General features: G+C 40.7%; 1 protein-coding gene across 1 annotated transcript in view; it reads right to left on the reverse strand.

Annotated features, from left to right (window-relative positions):
* LOC134084535 (complement C3-like) overlaps nucleotides 1–19,899 on the reverse strand; it is a 32,152-nt gene continuing 12,253 nt past the window's right edge. The window contains exons 22-41 of the mRNA XM_062539883.1: nucleotides 19,770–19,830; nucleotides 16,555–16,641; nucleotides 14,828–15,031; nucleotides 14,432–14,507; nucleotides 14,051–14,210; nucleotides 13,812–13,907; nucleotides 12,772–12,919; nucleotides 12,104–12,267; nucleotides 11,858–12,013; nucleotides 10,449–10,508; nucleotides 10,190–10,280; nucleotides 6,551–6,599; nucleotides 5,992–6,082; nucleotides 5,781–5,873; nucleotides 2,857–2,962; nucleotides 2,554–2,643; nucleotides 1,925–2,005; nucleotides 1,047–1,130; nucleotides 725–857; nucleotides 1–559 (exon numbers count right to left, since the gene is read on the reverse strand). Of these exons, the coding sequence (XP_062395867.1) occupies nucleotides 358–559; nucleotides 725–857; nucleotides 1,047–1,130; nucleotides 1,925–2,005; nucleotides 2,554–2,643; nucleotides 2,857–2,962; nucleotides 5,781–5,873; nucleotides 5,992–6,082; nucleotides 6,551–6,599; nucleotides 10,190–10,280; nucleotides 10,449–10,508; nucleotides 11,858–12,013; nucleotides 12,104–12,267; nucleotides 12,772–12,919; nucleotides 13,812–13,907; nucleotides 14,051–14,210; nucleotides 14,432–14,507; nucleotides 14,828–15,031; nucleotides 16,555–16,641; nucleotides 19,770–19,830 (2,232 nt within the window). The 3' untranslated portion in view covers nucleotides 1–357. The remainder of the gene's footprint in view (nucleotides 560–724; nucleotides 858–1,046; nucleotides 1,131–1,924; nucleotides 2,006–2,553; nucleotides 2,644–2,856; nucleotides 2,963–5,780; nucleotides 5,874–5,991; nucleotides 6,083–6,550; nucleotides 6,600–10,189; nucleotides 10,281–10,448; nucleotides 10,509–11,857; nucleotides 12,014–12,103; nucleotides 12,268–12,771; nucleotides 12,920–13,811; nucleotides 13,908–14,050; nucleotides 14,211–14,431; nucleotides 14,508–14,827; nucleotides 15,032–16,554; nucleotides 16,642–19,769; nucleotides 19,831–19,899) is intronic.

Genomic DNA, 19,899 nt, shown 5'->3' on the forward strand with positions numbered 1-19,899 from the left:
ATCTTTACTGACTTTACCTTTAATATAATATAGATTTAAGGTCTTAAGAGACCAAATTGTCAACTTACAATTAGGTTAACATAGACCTTGTGTCCAAGAGAACAATATGGCTGACATAAACATGACAATTTAATTACTTTCCCCAAATGATACATAGTTTTCAGCCTAATGATATTACACTATTTACATTCAGGTTTTCCAATGGCATTTTATCACACCACAACAATATTCTACCTTCAACAAAAATAAACAAAACTATAACAAAAGAAAATACTCACTTTCTAAAACCTTCAATCTCCACTGGTGAGAATACTACTGAGATACATTACAGCTTGATTCACAGAAGATGAAAAATTGTTAAGCAGGCACATCCGGACACAAACGACCAAGCTTATGTGCCGGGAGAGCCCCAGGCCAGCTTAACCACTGGTGGTAGGTTTTGAGTTCATAAGCAAGATCTTCAATTTCCTTAAATCTCTCACTAAACTCTGGCTGTTGAGCTTCCATCTCTGTGGGCCAGTACTCTATCCAGGTTTTCTTACCCAACACAAACTGATAGCTGTAAAACACACACACAAGCACAGAGAGTGTATGTGTGTGTGTGTGAGAGAGAGAGAGGGGGGGGAAGACATTAGTTATCATCTTACAAATTCAACTATGATTAAAAAATATATAAATTCTGCATGTAAAAGATAAATGCAGAATGTCTCTTTCATGTGCCCACCTGTCTTCAAACTCATAAATGTCCTGCTTCATTCCGATAATAAGGTAGCTTTTGTTAACCTCCAGCTCTATCTTCATCCTGCAGGTTGGTTGTGCAAGTAAAGCATGCTCACTCCCATCAGTCATGTTGTAATCTGAGTGTAATAGCGTAGGAGAACAGGTTAAAATACTGGAGGTTTCATTCTAATCTAGCAAATATGATATGAAAAATGTCCATGAATATGTCTGCTAAAAGAAAGAAAATAATATAGCAGTGTCAAGGCACACCATATAAAAAAACACATGCGTCAACCATAAATAGACCAGCCATAGCCGAATTATACCTGGTTTGATTGACTTGGCCACCTTGATGAGGTAAGTATCTCTCGTGAGTGAAAGGTCCACCTGTGTAACAGTGGCCTTAATCACTGTAAGGAAACACATAAAACACTTGTATTGACATCATTGCTGATCATTTTACATTTACACTCAATAGTTTCAGTCACTGGTGTCCAAAATAATCACTTAGAGACATAATCACTAGCTATACTTAAAGCAACACTAAAGCACTTTCCTCTGTTGCATGCAAGCTATTTGTCCAGCAAATAACGATGTCCACAGACAAGGTACAGTATGTTGCAAGATTTTAAGAAGGTATGAAGTACTGCAACATCGAAGCAAGTCAAATTTGTAGTTTCTTATGTCTCATTTCATCGAACTACAGGTACGCTACCCGATATGGTAAAGTTACTAAGTGCAGTTATAGCCAATAGAGGGCCGCAAAATGAATGCAGAAATGTTGTCAAACCACTCATCCGACTGCTCTCAAATTTAGTGGGTGTCGTCTTAATGGCATGAGTGTGTGCAGTACCAAATTTCATGTTATACAAACAAAAAATCTACGGGCTCTGCACTAGTATATTCTAATCACAGCTATCCAACTACCTATTCAAATTGCAACCCATTGCAGTTAAATGTTACAATAGACTACTATACCAGTACTAGCACTTCACCTCAGCAAGGATGTGACTGAAATGGTAACATGAGAATCTATTTCCATTTTAGACTATAGACTAGCTATAGAACCTTTGCTTAATGTGTCAATAATTACATAAAGATTCACACACTAGGTCTGTAGCAATGTGCATATCGAAACCAAAATCCCCCCCAGCCCTAACACACACACATAATCACAAAAGGAGAGTAGGAAAGAAAGAGTTACCGTAACCAACATGATGATCACAGGCTACCATTCTACGTTGCACAATCTCCTCTTTGGATTTCCGCTGGTTGCTGCAAACATCTTCAATAACAATAACAGGGGACTAATCAATAGCATGTGCTGTTCAATCATAAAGTACATTCTATGCCATGGCTCATCTGGCTATGGCAACACATTTAGCTCCATCTAACCCTTCTTTTAACAGGGTAACTATAGCATTGGCATGGACGTGTCTATGGGGAACAGGGCAACTAGAGCATTAGCATGAGCATATGTCCATGGGGTAGAGGATAGCTACAGTATGGTCATGGTCATATGAGGAACAGGGCAACTAGGGCATGTGTATGTCTATGGGAAATGGGGTATTGTCTATGGGTAACTAGAGCATTGGATAATAGAATATAGAATATACTTTTATTGTCCCAAAGGAAATTTGTCTTGGAATGCATTACTGCTACCATGCTACTTACATAAAAGTAACAAACATATACCATGTATCTGTTCGATTCAATAATCCACCCGACTGGCTGAGGAGTGCCAATTAGAATCAGCTGTTTTAAATGAATGGTAGATATGTGGTAAGACTTTTACTTTCTGAAGCTGAACTTTTCCACGTCTGGCAGGCCTACCTTCAGCACACTTGCAGATGTCACTGTCACAGATCCTGTTCAGCTCGCCACCCTTATTGATGGGATGGTAGAACCGCACACACCGGTTTTCTGAAATTAAACAATGATTTGAATAGTGCATTAATAAGTTGATGTGCAATGTTTGTAATAAGTATTTGCTATGCCAATACATTTGATTCAATGTTCAAAGAATCTGGCCTCATCACTGCAGAGAGTAGAGGTTAGTGCCACACACACACACACACACACACACACACGCACACGCACACACACACAGAGTCTGTTTTGTGTGTCTTTCCTTACCCATATCTAGGTACTCGTACACAGAGACTGCTGCAGGCTGCATGACCCCTACGTCCAGCATTTTGTGGATTCTAAAGGCAATTCTGTCTGGTCTGGTATGGGAGATCTGAGGGAGAGAGATAGAAAGAAAGAGAGGAATAGAGAGAGATTAGAGAGGCACACACCTACACAATACCGTTACTGTTATCTAAGTTGTTTAGAGTGAGGTGGTAATCCCAGCTGTTGTACGGCAGAGCTAGAGTTTTTGGTAACTCTTTACTTGACATGTGAGTTCATAACACATAGCAGCTGTCAATAACTGCACATACAGCATTCATGACTGTTTCATGAGACATGATTCAACATTTATACCAAACCTTTCATGAACGTAGAAGACGACAACTTGTCAAAATAAAAGTCCAACAACCATAAAGCAGCATTGCCATTTTTGTTCCAAACCTCTTACCTGATCATGTCACATCTAAGTCAATGGGCTAGTCCAGAGCCAAAAAGACAGAACATGCTCAAGCTAATAATTTTTGGTTTCATAAAAATTTATTTCTTTTATAATTTAACCTCTGCAGATGATTTCTAATATTTTGATACTGGCAATGTACAACCATTCCAGATTACGCAAATCAAGTCAGCTGAAGGTAGGCTACTTTACCTCCCAGTGGTAAACTCAGTGATTAAAAACACTTCACATCTTGTAGAGTAAAGTGACATTTGTTGTAGACTTCATAAGATATTCATGAAATATTTACAAAGGCAGGAAAGATTAAACAACAAAAACGGAAATGCTGCTTTGCAATTGGTTAATTTATCAAATGTTATGTTGAGGTATTAAAACACTGTCCATACGTCATCCGGTATAATTGATATGAATGACTGTCAGCTACCTACAAATGTATTTGATAGACATTCATAGCACCCAATAAACGCCTCTGGGCATTCGTAAACCATGGTTCCCCAAACCCCAAACTCAAGACCCCAAATGTCATTGTTGCAGATTCCCAAGGTTAGTGAAAGTAAATTCATGCAGGGTGTCCTTTGAGTAAGATCTGCTACAAAACTCAACAAGTTCATCTTTGCTACATGATGCAATATTTCACCGAGCATCAGACATTTAATCCAATAGTTTGCACCTAATCATGCTAACAAACTCAAATAAAATGTAAATAAAATGGGGAGGGCAGAAGAGAGGGAAGTGTGCTGAAAGCTGGCGATGGACAAAAACAGGTTTTGAATGCTGAAGTTATAAAAGGAATACAATATAGCGAGCATTTTTTTTACTCACAATACATAGTTTAAAAACAACAATATAAAATATGGATATATTCATACGTACATACCGTAATTTTCGGACTATAAGCCGAGGCTTTTTTTCCCCATGCTTTGAACCCTGCGGCTTATACAACAGTGCGGCTAATCTGTGTGTTTTTACAGCTATAAGCCACTGGGGGGCGTCTCAACCTATGGATATTACAAGTTACGGTCCAACACCTACAGTTTATAGTCCAGGGGTGCGTTTCTAGAAAGCGTCGTATGCTAACTTGCGTCGCAACCTTGGGAGTTCGCTCCGTTGTTCTTAGATTTGGTGTTTCTAGAAAAGGTAGTTCAAACTCTCAATCGCAAACAAGGACTGCCCCTGGGCAGTCGCACCTCTGGCGTACCTTGGGAGTTCCGTTTGGTGATGTCATCAGTGTCAGGAGCGCCTAACCAAAAATCACAAGCGCCCAACCAAAAATCACTAAGTTGTTGTTTTTCTCGTGACTCAATGATTGCGCTATGCTGTAGGCTAAAATAAATTAAAATACCGTTGGGCTCATTCTTTCTACTTGTGCTACCTTGCGTTCATTTGCGTGTTGGTTTGCGTTTTGGTAGGCTACTGTTATGATATTTACAAACCCTCGGGTCAAGCACACCGTTCATTAGTATAGTGGTTAAGGCAGGTGGCTTATCATCACAACATCGTAGGTTCTTTTCCCGTATGCATCACACATGCTTTTGTTTCTGACTAGTCAAACGTGGGCATAACCCTAATAAGTAATGTCATGGAACTATTAAACTGATGTCGTGTTCCTGGCCACTCGAAGTAAAGCAATTAAATATATTTAGGGTCTAACCTATTGTTGTGTGTGGTATGCCTGCTCTTACTCAAAAGTGACATGGAGAAGTAAGATGCGAACTTGGGCCGCGCGCGCAATGTACTGACATGCAACAGCTGAACCACCAGACACTGATTTAGTATTGTGATAATTTGTAAGTAGTCTAGGCCATATATATTTTGCACATTTATTTTTTAGATATTTCACACAAATAAGTACATATAGCCTATTGGACAGCTTAAGCAGCTATGTGCTTGCATAGGTTTACGTTTTTTCCTGATAGCAATGATAATGCCAGCATGAATCACTTTGGGTTTAAATTAGACACGTCGACACATAGAGGGTGCCTCTCAACATCCCTCCTCGATCATCGGTCCTCTATCCCATTGTTGCCGCCCCATCATTCAGTGAGGACGAGGATCGAGGAAGGAAAGGAGGATCTATAAAAGACAAGTGATAGGCATCCAGTGACAGAGAATTTCTAGTGGGTGGGGTATTGTACGTTGACACTTTTTCCACCAATGAAATGTGCCGTTGCGTCTTCAACAACGTTGTTGGAACAACGGTGTTCGAACACCGGAGGTAGCGAATTGCGACACAAGTACGATGCTTTCTGGAAACAGGTGTAACACTGTCGTTGTTTGATCGCAAGTTGCGCCGCACCATGGTGGTTTAACAACGCCGTTGCTAACTCTTCTAGAAACGCACCCCAGTGCGGCTTGTATATGTACACATTTGTTTTTTTACCTACATTTTGCTGGTGCAGCTTATATTCAGGTGCGGCATATAGTCTGGAAATGACGGTACATACAGACAGACAGGTGTCTCGATTATTACCTTATCCAGGTAGATGATGAGCGAGCCTCTGTCTGAGAGCTGCTTCTTGTCCATTTCAAATTTCTGGATGTACCTGTCCTTACCTGTGGATAACTACAAGCACAAGAAAAGCAAATGTTATTTTATTTATTTATTTTTAATATTTACATATTAGATTCATTGAACTTCCGATTCTTCTCAGTTCATCACATAGCTCATTTCAGTCACTTACCTGGGTGAGGTCAGATTCGTCCACACTGAAGCCAGTCAGCAGGCCAATGTCCAGGATGGACATGGTGGTAGAGCGCTCCTTTGACAGGTATCTGACGTTAAAATAACAAGTAAGGGATAATTGCCAAGGTGAACCAAAATATATATGGAATTAATTAAAAAACATAGTGAAGGGAAATGAAAACTGAGTGGGGGAGGGTGTAGCCAGACTACTTTGAATTAGGGTTAGGGTGAGACTTTATATCTTCACGGTTAGTGGGGGAAAAACGTAGGCGTGAGAGAGAGAGAGCAGTGGGAGAAGAGAGAGAGAGAGAAATAGAAAGAGAGCAAGAGAGAGAGGGAGAGAGAGAGGGAAAGAGAGCGGTCAAGACAGGTAAGGAGCTGTGGAAGTTAGCTAAAAAAATGGTAGAGAGCATGTACACGCATGTTTGTGGATATCTTTGTAGTTGTGTATACAGTACATGCATGTGTGTGTGTGTGTGAGCATACATGTGTGTGTCTGCTGTTTTCAAGTATGCACATACAGTATGTCTCAGAGAGATACAGTATCATGAACTTACAAGACATCAATGGTGAGCAGGTAGGATTCACTGGCCCCCTGGTATGTCACTGTGAATTGAACAGGAGATGAATGGTCTGATTGCTGTTTGAACTGGCATTCTGTTATGAATTAGAGGTATGTATATTTTGGGATCTGAACTGGCATTCTGGTATATCTGAGAAAGATTTTTCACATGCGTAAGTGGAACACAGCAATACTAATTCATTGTAGTGCACGGTAACAGGCAGTTAATTTCAAGTTTACAGAGTCAGTTCATCTTCACATGAAAACTTTCCACCCACTTGTGTTCACTTGCCAGCTGTGTTCGCTGACGTTTCCTTTGACATTTTCCTAGCCTACCACGAGTGTACACATCAACATTAAAGGAATAGTTCGGAATTTTGGACATCATTTCCAACTTTACCGAGGTGATATAAGTCGACCGTAGACCGTAGGAGACCGTTTTTTATCGCGTTTAACTCCTTCCTTTAGTTGCAGCGTTCCCCTTTGCTAACGCTGGTTCTGAGCTAACGCATTTCAACGGTAACATCCAAAGCAGTCTTACTCACTCCACAGCACACCCGAGACAAGTCAATTAAAACGTCAGACTATCGATATTCACGTCCGTGTTGATAGAATAATTTTAGAAATAAAACTAACCTTGCAACTCAATGATTTATTACATTTTGAGGGACTAGTTTCTCAATATCAATCCGCCACTGCCATATGTAACGGAGTTGAAAATGTAGTGTATTATTATGATTTTCGCCAAATATGAAACAGCCTTGTTTAAATGTAAAAGGGAGCCACCCTTGGTCATATCGTGTACTGCAGGTCTGCTGCATGTAGTCCCGTGTTGTTTCCTTCCCTACCAGATCAGAGAAGTCATGCTTGTGATCTGGTAGGTTCATTTTACAAAGCACTTCACCCAGTATATGAGTTTTCTGAAAGTAACTTGATGTTTAAGTTGGTAACTTCGATGTTTTCCTTGTATTATATTATTTGACATACACTGTAGCGATCATACCTCTTTTTGCATGGTTTTACAGAGTTTGTTAATGTTCTCCTGTTTAACCGTAAGTTTCTCCACACTGGTTAACGTGACTAGCAGTAAACTACGCTAGCCACGTCCATGCTTTAATGCACTGTATATCGAGCATACATTAGTTAAACATGCATTGAAAATATATTACTCTGTATCTGTCATGTGTGTATGCTTAGTCTCAGTATAGCCTCTGTATGTATGAGATAACAGCGAATGTTAAGCGATCGAGTTACCCTGAACGTTAATTAGCTGTTGTTCCATGTGTGCGAACATTCTGTCTGGCGTGTTTCAGTGTACAATAGAATATTTACGTAGTATGTTATTTTGCTTGTGCAGATGCATGCAGTACATGTGCCTGAAGGCAATGTTTTTGATATCTTTTCTGAAAGGTATGTGGCTCTATAATGTTGCTGTTATGTTATGTTATGTATGCTATTATGTATTACAGTTATGCCCATTCTATGGGAAGTTAAAAGTTATAGAGATCAGAGAAGTCATGCTTGTGATCTGATGCATGCAATACATGTGCCTGAAGGCAATGTTTTTGATATCTTTTCTGAAAGGAAAATAAAAGAGAGAGAAAATTCAACATTTCGCCTGAGTCCCACCCGATGCTTGACCACTGTTACACATACAGGGAACAAAGTAGGCTATTGCAATGCGATGCAAGGTTAGTTTTATTTCTAACATTGTCCTATCAACATCGACATGTGCATCGATAGTCTGACGTTATAATTTATTTGTTTCGGGTGTTCTGTGGAGTGATTTCAGTGGCAGGCTGGATGTTACCATTGATTTGCATTATCTCAGCACCAGATTAGCACAGATGAACGCTGCAACTCAAGGAGGGGCAGAATTTCACTGAAAATGGTCTTCACCGACCTATATCACCCCGACTAAGTTGGAAATGAGGTCCGATGTCCAAAATTCCGAACTATTCTTTAACATGTTCGTTGCCGGAAATGGAAGGAAATCTATGATTTTGTTTACTGACGGTAACATTAATGATACTAACGGTAACGTTAAATTAAAGTAGGCTATTGAGACAGACCTACATATTTGGCACAAAGTTGTGCCATTTTAATATAAGTATTGATTGTCTAGCTTTGACTGATTAGCCTTCTACTGGGCCTAGGCTTATCCCATGATGATTGCAAGTTGTTATTGTTCATCTCTCGCCGACCCATTTCGTCCAAGAGCCCTGGTCATGCAGCAGAAGAGCCACTAGTGGCCTCGGAGTATTGTGTAAGTCGCATCAGTCAGAAAATGCGCCATGAAGGGAAAAAAAAAAAACATAAGTCACACAGGACTATAAGTTGCATTCATTTAGAAATGTATTTCACAAAATCCAAGACCAAGAACAGACTATGTATGTGGTCTTATTATAGACCGATCATTAACTAAACCCATGTAGAAAGACTATAGCTTAAAGTGTCCGGCATATGATTTTGATAATGTGTGTGTGTGTGTGTGTGTGTGTGTGTGTGTGTGTGTGTGTGTGTGTGTACATGCGTGTGTCAGTCAATCGTAACAATCTGCCTGATCTTTGCAGCCACCCTTATACTGTAGTGTAGGCATTGTTGCAATGCCTAGTCACATCTGCCTGTCTTTACAGATAGGACAATGCTGAAGAGAAAGTCATCAGTCACAAAATAACCTATGGCTGTGAGTTTTGTTTTCAAAAGCTTTCATGTATGTCTGGATAACGGATGATGAATGTTTAGGAGACATAGTGCAGGCCCTAATCTCTGACTGAAAGTGTGCAGAACGTGTACAATTACATAACAATCCTTAAACACATTTTCCAGGGGGTGATACCTCCGAACCCAATCTGACTTTTAGGCTTATAGGCTAGGTAAAAATGTCCTGACCTGTCACAAGTTCAACAAGTTCCTGATCTCATTCCATAAGCCTAGAGTGCCCTCTCGTGGCTGTAGACGGTAATGGTTGCTCCTTGGTTCGTGTTTTTGCATACTGTATTTAAGTCATACCTGACTATACGTCGCAGGACCAGCCAAACTATGAAAAAAAAGTACGACTTGTAGTCTGGAAAATACAGTATGTGGCTCGGCTCTGAACTGGCATTCTGTGCTTGACACTTTAGAATAAACAGGATGAATATGATTGGCTTCTGCACTGTATTTCTTCCCCGTAGAATGGATGCTGAAGCCAGTAATCCTTAGCCTGACGAGCCAGAGCCACATCAAGATGAAGGGTCTGGACACTCACCGTAGACAGGGCTCAATCGGAGGGGTGGGATAAACAGTTGTCTTTCAAATTCCCTCCCCGCAATAGGATAACGCTAAACGAATCATCTTCTTGTTTTCAAGTAGCAGGATGCGTAACCTTCCCTCTCCACGCAATAGGATAACGCTAGACGAATCATCTTCTTGTTTTCATATAACAGGTTGCGTTACCGTCGCAACTTCTGGTCGCATGTCAGTCACCATTATGTTAAGCCCACCCATCGACTCTATACATGCTGTGATTGGCCCGCTTGATTTTCCAGTTCTCAGCTCCTAAGCTCTACGGAGCGTTGCTAGACTGCCCTGCCAGCCAAATTACATTTGCTGCCGCTAGGGGCGTCTAGATTTCTTGGCTAAGTAATCCTACCTTTGGTTTGTTTTTCCAGCTTCACCTCTACATCGAACATCTTGCAGTCTGTGTTCACCTCACTGGGCATGGCATAGTAGAGAGTCATCACCTGCACAAGCAAGAAAAGAACCATGCCATCACAATTAAAGGTGCAACACCCTTACACTCTGAAATATATAGCAAGAACATAGCTCTTTAATTTGATTCACTTTATTTATGTTACATTCTCAAGTCTGCCTAGCTCCCTTGAACCTTCATCTACAGAAGTGAGACTCACCGACAGAGTTGCCTCTCCAGTCCCACTAGCAGCCACAGTCAGGTTTTCATTCAAGTTAATCTGCAAGTCAGGAGATATCAGTTTATTATATTACATTATTACCTCCGCCAAGAAGGTTATATTTCGGGTTAGCATAGTGCTTTTCTAGTATTATATTATATCATATTATACAACAATTGGGTTCGATGGAACAATTTATTTGTTTCTGATTGGCCGAGAAACATTCCATGAGTTGAAATATCCCAGGACATTTCAACTCAGACTTTGCACAATGCACAGCTAATAATAAATCACTCCACGATATAATGTGAAGTAAAGTTTAAACACACTGTCACATTGCATCCAAGCTGAAATACAGACGCTCAGAACATACATGTGGTAGCATATGACGGAGTTGGATTTTAGCTAGTTGGATGGCATGTAGGCTAGGCTAAGTAGAATAGTGATGTTTCAAAGCTAAAGCCATATCCTAACCAGACGCGATGTGAGCGAACATTTAATTTTTGGCCGTAGTAACCATCCATTTAGAACTAACGACTGGTCTTTGGCCATAGTAACCATCAATTCAGAGCCAGTAACCCCGCGTTCACACTGTCTACGTCCGTCGACGGATCTCGGAGGTTGCATCTGCCGTATGTGTATTTGCATACACGTGATCTGATTGGCTGACGGATCCGTCGCTGCCTGAAAAGTTGAACATTTCTCAACTTTTTTTGACGGAGGCAACGGAGCTGAAGGAACGGACGGTCCCACAATGCATTTCGAGTCCGCCCCATGCAAAGTGAATGAGATCCCTTGTTGCTTGTGGCCGAACAACGCCGTATATACATTACCAACCCCACTCTCACTCGTGCTATTTTGCTTAATTATATTGTATCATATACTTAAGATGAATATGGCGGACTTCCGGTAATGGCTGCCTTGAGCATGGCTGCGTGAAGAGTAAGCTCCCCTAGCCAATATTTTAAACTCCGCTTCAACTCGAAAAATAAACATAGAACGATACCAAAGTTAATATAAGAGCGGATAATGAGTGGAACCTCAAAAACAAAACTCAAGAAGAACGTGGACAAGTCAAGTAAAGACTCTAATCAGCCCAGATCAGACTCCACAATGCTAGCCGAAGATAGCAACCAAGATTCAATCATATCACTTCGGTCAGGTTTGGAAGGAATTAGCAAGCAGATTCAGAACATGCAAAACGAAGTGAAAGCTGACTTGAAAACGTTTAAAGAAGATATAACGAGTCATATGAGAAGTGAACTAACAGGGTTTAGGGAAGATATAGATCAGAAATGGGCATTAGTCACGAAAGACATACAAGATGAATATGGCACTTATGGCACAGAAGACTGTCGGCAAATATAAATACATATATTGTGATTGATTTTCAGCAAACAAACAAGCACCTTGAATGATCGGGTCATGATAGAGTTTTGTTTGTTGAAATGCCATTTAATGGGCCTGCTACGTCCAGACATAATGAAGTCAATGTTGAGGTCCATGTCCTGCTGCTTGACTTGGGTAGTGTATTCAGCTACAGCCTGGAGCACCATGATGGTAGACTAGAGGGTTGAGAGCAGAGGTGGTCAGGAAAAAGTGTCTGTCAGACTACTAATATAAATAGACTGTGTGGTTATGTAGACTGTGTGTACCTGTGTGGATCCGTAGCCTCCTCCATAAAACGGTTGATCATTCAGCCATTTTACGATGGGTGCTGCTTTCTCAAACTCCTTGGCCTTCACTAGGGCCAGCAGGGCATAGGCTGTGGCCTCCAGAGTGAAGAAGTTGCTACCATGGATTGGCCAGTGAGTGCCATCTAGTGGTTTGGAAAAAAGCAGTCATTGTACAACATGTATAAATTCAGTACAGTGTACAGTGCCCACCATATGTATTGGAAAACATGCTAAAGTTGACTATAAACTTTGCAACTAGACTAGAACAACTAGAACTAGAACATTGCATCTAAAGGTACTGGATAAAATGTGTGGAAAACGATACATATCACACTCGCTAACTTGGAAATGAGGTATATGTCCAAAATTTCAAATCATTCATCCACAACTTTTTTTTATACAGAGACAACCACCCCTAGCCAGTGTGGGTACAACGGGTACATTATTTAAAGCATTTAGATTAAGCAATGACAAGCATGCATGGCTCACACATATTCCTTTCATCAAAGCTCAATGGTCGCCATAACTTCTAAATGTCCTTTATCCGGATTAGCCACTCACATAAATTATAAATGTACTTCAATCTGATAAACCACTCACATAACTTCTCTTGTCACCACTACACTGAATAATCATAAAAAAACCACCTGCAGAGTACTTGAACAGAATCTCCTGGTTCAGTTTGCCTTCATTGGCAAGGGCATAAGAAACCATGGCAACAGAGTAAGGATTGGTTAACAACTTCAGCCGACCTTCCAGATATTCAGTAGCTCTCCTCATGCTGCCTGGAAGACTCTGTGGATTGATTTGCAATAAATGGTGGATTTATTATTTTAGAAATGCAGTCGACTTCTTAACTTAATCATATCATATTCAATTGAAAAAAAAAAAATCTAAATAGATGTTGGAAGATGAAAGTTAATGGCATGTGTGAGTTACTGTTAAATGGGCTTCAAAAGGGATGGTGGATGGTCACAATGTTGACCAAACATTACACAAAACACACAGAAGAGAGACTCTACAGAGCGTTTTCTTATGATAGCAGGCTAAAGGTAGCCTGGTCCTACCATACTCTCGTACATTCATAATGAACAGACAGTCTGGCCACTTTCCATTGCCAAGCGTGAACTTCCTTAAATGTGGATTCTCTGTTGATGTTTAAAACTATTAGATTTGTCCATAACCAATCGCTAATCATATGTGACATGCTCAAACTAGCGCACCACCTCATCGTTCTCAGCTACTCCCTCTGTTCGCTGATTGGACCTGCACATTTTTGTCTTGAGAAAACCTGCGAATATACCGCAGACCTAGACTCTCTGTTCATTATGAATTTACAAGAGTATGGTAGGACCAGGCTGGGTTAAAGGGCCATTCACACCAGGAACGATAACTATAACTATTAACTAAAAGCATTCAACAAACAATGAACAATGAAGTCTCTTTAAGTAGTTAATTTAGTTGGATTCTGATTGGCTGTCAGCTTTTCATCGTTCCCAAAATCGTTCTGTGGTAAGTCGTCCGCAATAAAATTGTTCTTCATGTTGTTATTGTTATGGTTTATGTTTGGACGTGGCCATTCTTATTAGCTAGCCTTTTTTGCAGTCATTATTATAGTTATATTGTTCTGAGGAGCAATGGGAATGATGTGTTGTGTGGCTAGAGTAGTCAGTGTGGTGTGGCTTACAGCAACGTTTTCGATACAGAGACTCCTGCCCTCCTGCATGGCAATCAGCACAAACGCCGTCATGGACGCATCTGCATCTTTTCCTCTCACATCGCCCTGGGAACACATGACAGCACATTGTCTCGATAATTGACTAAAGTGCATATTATTCAAGATGTGTTCAGAGTCACTCAGTGATGTATTGAAAGTGTGTCAAAATAATAATAAAAAAATATGTCAAAATCAAAGCTATCCCATACCACCATCTCTGCATGGTACACATTGAAGGTCTCCTTAAAGATGCCACCTGACATCTGGGATTTCAGCACCAGCCACTTAAGGGCATCACAGACCACTTTCTTTTCTATGGTGATAAAGCTGTGGGCCATGGCGAAGACCTTAGCAACGTACGCTGTTAGCCTGTAGGGTTGGTGGGGAGAGAAAAGAGTATTTTCATTGTGAATCATCTTGAGTACCGTGACTCATCAGGATTTTTTATGAATACGCATTTGAACCAACTTGTCAAACAGCCGATTCATTCCCTCCTTCATTCACAGTGAGCGAACAAATGAATGAAGGCAAGACTCGGTCGTCAAACCACCACCCACCCCCATCGTCATTATGAATGTCCTGCAACTCACCAAGCACTGCCTGGTTTGTCTGCCCCAACAGCAAATGCCCCATCTGGCTTACGGAAGGCCAACTCCTGCTGGTATCCTACAGAGAAGTACTGGGACTGTAAATGCTGACACTTAAACATATACATATCTGTTTCAAACTCACTCACTCACACAAACACAACACACACACACACACACACACACACACACACACACACACACACACACACACACACACACACACACACACACACACACACACACACACACACACACACACACACACAGCTATTATATTTCCTCTGCACTGTACCTTAAATGTTATTCTAATGCTGATAGTGTGTGACTCACCCATATTGATGTATTTGATAGTGTGTGACTTATCCATGTCGATGTATTTAATAGTGTGTGACTCACCCATGTTGATGTATTTGATGGCTGTGGCTCTCTTCTCCAGCCCCACTTTCTCCCACTGGTTGGTGGTGTCCAGGTAGTGGGTGGCGATAAGGGGCAGTGTCATGGTGATCATATTCTCCTCTCCACTTCCTCTGGGCTGCACAATGAGGGAACCCATTGATTCTCCCGTGATGGGCTTCTCAATGGTCTGACTGATCTGTTTGGCTGAGATTACACAATTCAGCTAACATTTTAATCCAAAAGTGTATATACTGTAACTGGTGGATAATATGATTAATATTAATATAAAAATTCTCCCATAGTGCGTAAGTCACACACACTTCAGTTATGCACAATCTCCCATTTCCACCGTTGTCACACCCCCAGCGCGCAAGTTCAAAATCAAGGGGTAGCTGGAAAGCTCCTCTTAGCATCGTTTATATTTTCCTGTCTATGATTTGTTGATAATGGAGGCTGGTATTGTTTTTGTTATGTATCTCTACTGTATTCAAAACTGCGGTGTCAGTCTACAGTTTTGTGAGCATAGATAAATTGTTGTTATGAGAAGCAGCTGGCAAAGCAGCTTTCTTTCTCAATAGTGATTTTTTAAATGATGACTCTACACATCTCAAACATGTCTTTACTCAAATTATAAACAAACTCAAAACTTTTCATGGTTTGTGTTCTTTCTCGATTTAAATGCCATTCCAATTGTCAATGAGAAAGTCAACTTTCCACATTTTCATATTACCTATATTAACAACATGGTGGATCAAGCTGGTTCTATTTTAAATAAATCACCTCTCTCTCATAATTCATTTTGAACTTGTGTGCTGTGGGTGTGACAAAGGCAGGAATTGGAGAACTGACTGACTGAGGCGCTTTTATAAGGGCTTACACACCATTTACATGCAAATGGGAGAATCCGGCCCACAGAATAGATGCACATCTTTAAGAAATGCATTAACCATGAATTTCATACAATGTGAATAATAAATTACCACTCAAAAAAGTTAACGAACAGGTGACTTCAATCCCCCAATTTAGGCTAATACGTGTAAGAAGGATCTTAGACCACTTATCAACAATGATATATTTCTATGTAACATTCTGAGAGATCTTATCATATGTCTAGAGTCAGTGAAGAAAGTTCAAATGTTTGTAAATGTTTGGATAATTCCTAAAAATATTTTTTCCTGTGCTCTGTAAACGGGAAACAAATATGAGCAGTGGGGTGAAACTATTATCCATCAGCAGTGAAAGGAGAGATGTTATTGAGAGATGCAATATTTCTTTAGTAGTGACACACACCCCTCAATGTCTGCAATCAAAAAAGGTCTGACAGTGCAATAAAATGCAGACGTAGAGTTTGAGGTTACCACATCCTGAGCTTCCTGGGAGTTACACCACCTACTGTGGCACTGCTAGCATCATATCCACCTGCATTAAAAGGGACCTCTATGGCAATTTGTAGTACCGTAATTTCTTGACTATTAGTCGCGGCTTATACATTGATTTTGCTAAATTTCTTCAGCTATGAGGTTAATACAGGGGGGCATTTAATATGGTGTTAATATGGTTTTGTGTCTTTTAACTGGCATAAAACACTGTCCTGCGGCTTATATGCAGGAAATTACTGTAGCTTTTTTTTTTTTTTTGGCTGTCTTAACGTTGGAACTAACCTTGAACAGACATAAGTAACTTTAGTTGATTGCTTATGATGTTGTCGTTTTAAAGTTGGCACTAACCTTGAACAGAGACGTACGTTTGGGCTGGTGTCCCCGGTACTTGCTTATTTGGGAGTTTGGTCTGAACTTCCTCAAATTGTTTCCCACCTTGTTTTCAGAATTAGGGAAACAAAAGAAATACATAGTGTGTGACAGAGGAAGAATGATAGGAAAGTACAACCTAACTGAATAATGAATACATTTTGGAATGATGATAACAACAACAATAACTAGATGTACCGCAAAGCGATACACAATATGACCGCCGCTCAGTCTTGCACATTCTTTCCGCAAATATCAATCACGCTTTTGTTTCCATCGCCTACTCCATCCCCTATTGCAGCTTTTATGTATGTAAATGAGTGTGTGCATGTGTGCACTTGCTTTTGTGTATGAGTGCTTCTCTGTCTATGAGTGTGTGTGTGTGTGTGTGTGTGTCTGCTTGTGTGTGTGTTTTATGTGTTTCTATGTGTATATGTTCCCTGTGTTCTCTGCCGTCACTGTCACTCCAATATCAGATCACGCACACACACACACGCAGGCACACACTCACACACACGCATGCGCGCGAGTGCACACACACACATATGCAGGCACACACTCAAACACACGCACACATATACACACACACACACACACACACACACACACACACAGGCACTCACACAGATACACCCACAGAGAGAGAGAGAGAGAAAGAGAGAACACACACAGAATACACACAGATAACACAGAACACACACAGACACAGAGAGAGAGAGAGAGAAAGAAAGAGAACACACACAGAATACACACAGAACATGCACATACACACATATACACACATGCAAACACACACACGGGCACACAGAAACGCACCCATACACACACACACACAAACACACACACCGGCTATAGTACATTACACACACACTCAATTCTCAGCTCCGGTGGTCTCACAAAACGTACTCAAAGATGTGTGTGTGTGTGTGTGCACTGTGAATCTGTGTGTGTGAGTGTGTGTGTGCACACTGTGCATCTGTCTGTGAGTGTGTGTGTGTGTGTGTCTGTGTGTCTGTGTGTGAGGTGTGTGTGTGTGTACTGTGCATCTGTGTGTGTGTGTGTGTGTGTGTGTGTGTGTGTGTGTATGTGAGGGTGTGTGTGTGTGCATGTGTGTGGGCGTGTTTGTGCATGTACATGTGTGTGCTGGTGCGTGTCTGTGTAGGTATGTGTCTGTGTGTGTGTATTTATGTGTGTGTGTGTGTGTGTGTGTGTGTGTGTGTGTGTGTGTTTGTATGTGCCTGTGCTTGTCTGTGTTTGTGTGTGTGTGTGTGTGTTCCTGCATGTTTGTGTGTGTGTGTGTGTGTGTGTGTGTTTGTATGACCGTAGCATCCAGCACCCAGAGCAACCATTCTCTTTTAAAACTTATATATTTGGAAACTAGTTCATTAAAGGTTTCTAATGGTGCTACTTATATGTTTCTAGGACAAAAACTAGCAGAGATTGTGATGTGTGTTTGGAACAGTTTTTCAAATCCCCAGCGGGGGATATAGACTCCAGAAGGTTAACACCACCATCTACAGGCTGATGGGTATACAGTCCTGAATGTACAAATAAATCCATTTATTTTATAGCCCATGGATGAAATTCCACAAAACTTGGCATATTCCCAGGGGGTGTCAGGTTAATCATACACATGACATTTGGTGCAGTTCATAACATCTCATCTGAAGATAGGGGCAATTAGACGGCAGAGAACACAGTGAACATATACACATAGAAACACATAAAAGACACACACAAGCAGACACACACACACACACACACACACACACTCATAGACAGTGTTGGTCAAGTTACTTGGAAAAAGTAATTAGTTACTGATTACTGATTACTTGTCCAAGAAAGTAATCCCGTTACTTTACTGATTACTGTTTCCCAAAAGTAATTAGTTACTTTACAATTACTTTACTTAGTTACTTTTCAAAAACACACCAAGGCTACACAACCTGAATATGCCATAAAGCAATACAACTTTCAGCCTAATTTTATTCTTTTTGCATATTCCATCATATAAAATAGAATCAAATGCAGTGTTGTGCATAAACGAGTTCTGTGAACTATGAACTGCATGCAACACATTTGTAAATAAAGAACGTGAATTCGTTCAGATTATGTGAGAGCGTCACTGCTGAGTTTCAATTAAACGTTGCGCAGTTAACCTGCATGTCACGCTCCAATCTTTCATCGATGCTGCGGATGTAACAGAATACATGCTGCATTGTTGCAACAATATTCGGAACGGGTGCGCTGTCGTTGGTAAAATAAAAACAGTAAGTCCTGTGACAGCGGCCGCATTCTGCGCCACCCCTCACTCAAATATACATAGATTCTGTAGCCTATAATTAACCGAAGAGTCGGACCTCCGTCTGACAAACCTCATAGGCTACCGCAGGGGTTATGTCTGAAAGCGACTACAGAGAACGCAGATGATACAGGCTCTATTATTTACGGACATTTTGCTCATTGTCTTGCAAAGACTCCGACGGTACAAACTTAATTATGTCCACCGAAAACAAGTTCGAACGTCAACGACATACGGCATCAGTCCAGAGTGAAAGCATAAGTCATCGAATGAAATGAAAGTAGAAAGAACAATAAAAGTGAAGTAAAGATAAGCAAAAGAAGTCCAAGTCCCGAACTATGGGAAAAGTTTAGGAAAACCCCAACTCATGTAGGCTATTAAATGCAGCATGGTCATGCTCTCTCCCGCACTCTGTTGTCTCGTCTGTTGTTTACATCTCTCGCAATGCGTTGGACATTATACTGATTGTCACCAGACAGTCTCACAAAGCAATTAAAATCGCAGTTTAGTAACGCAGTAACGCGGCCTAAAGTAATGGTAATCTAATTACTGATTTTGCCATTGTAATCCCTTACTTTACTCGTTACTTGAAAAAAGTAATTGGATTACAGTAACGCGTTACTTCTAACGCGTTACTGCCCATCACTGCTCATAGACAGAGAAGCACTCATACACAAAAGCAAGCGCACACATGCACACACTCATTTACATACCTAAAAGTTGCAATAGGGAGTAGGCGATGGAAACAAAAGCGTGATTGATATTTGCGGAGAAAATGTGCAAGACTGAGCGGCGGTCATATTGTGTATCGCTTTGCGGTACATCTAGTTAACAATATTATTATCCCTCCCTTGTATGTCATGCACTTGTCAAAAGCTTAATTTCATCTCACCATGCTCTTTTGGGTTGAGGACAACTTTCTTGACTGGAACCTCAGTCCGCACACCTTCAGACTGAAGACAAAAATGGGAAATTGTAACATCCATCCAACTATGGCCTACTTCTAGCAATGCAGTAAAAGC

Source organism: Sardina pilchardus, chromosome 1, assembly GCF_963854185.1.
Source record: "Sardina pilchardus chromosome 1, fSarPil1.1, whole genome shotgun sequence".
Taxonomy (NCBI): domain Eukaryota; kingdom Metazoa; phylum Chordata; class Actinopteri; order Clupeiformes; family Clupeidae; genus Sardina; species Sardina pilchardus.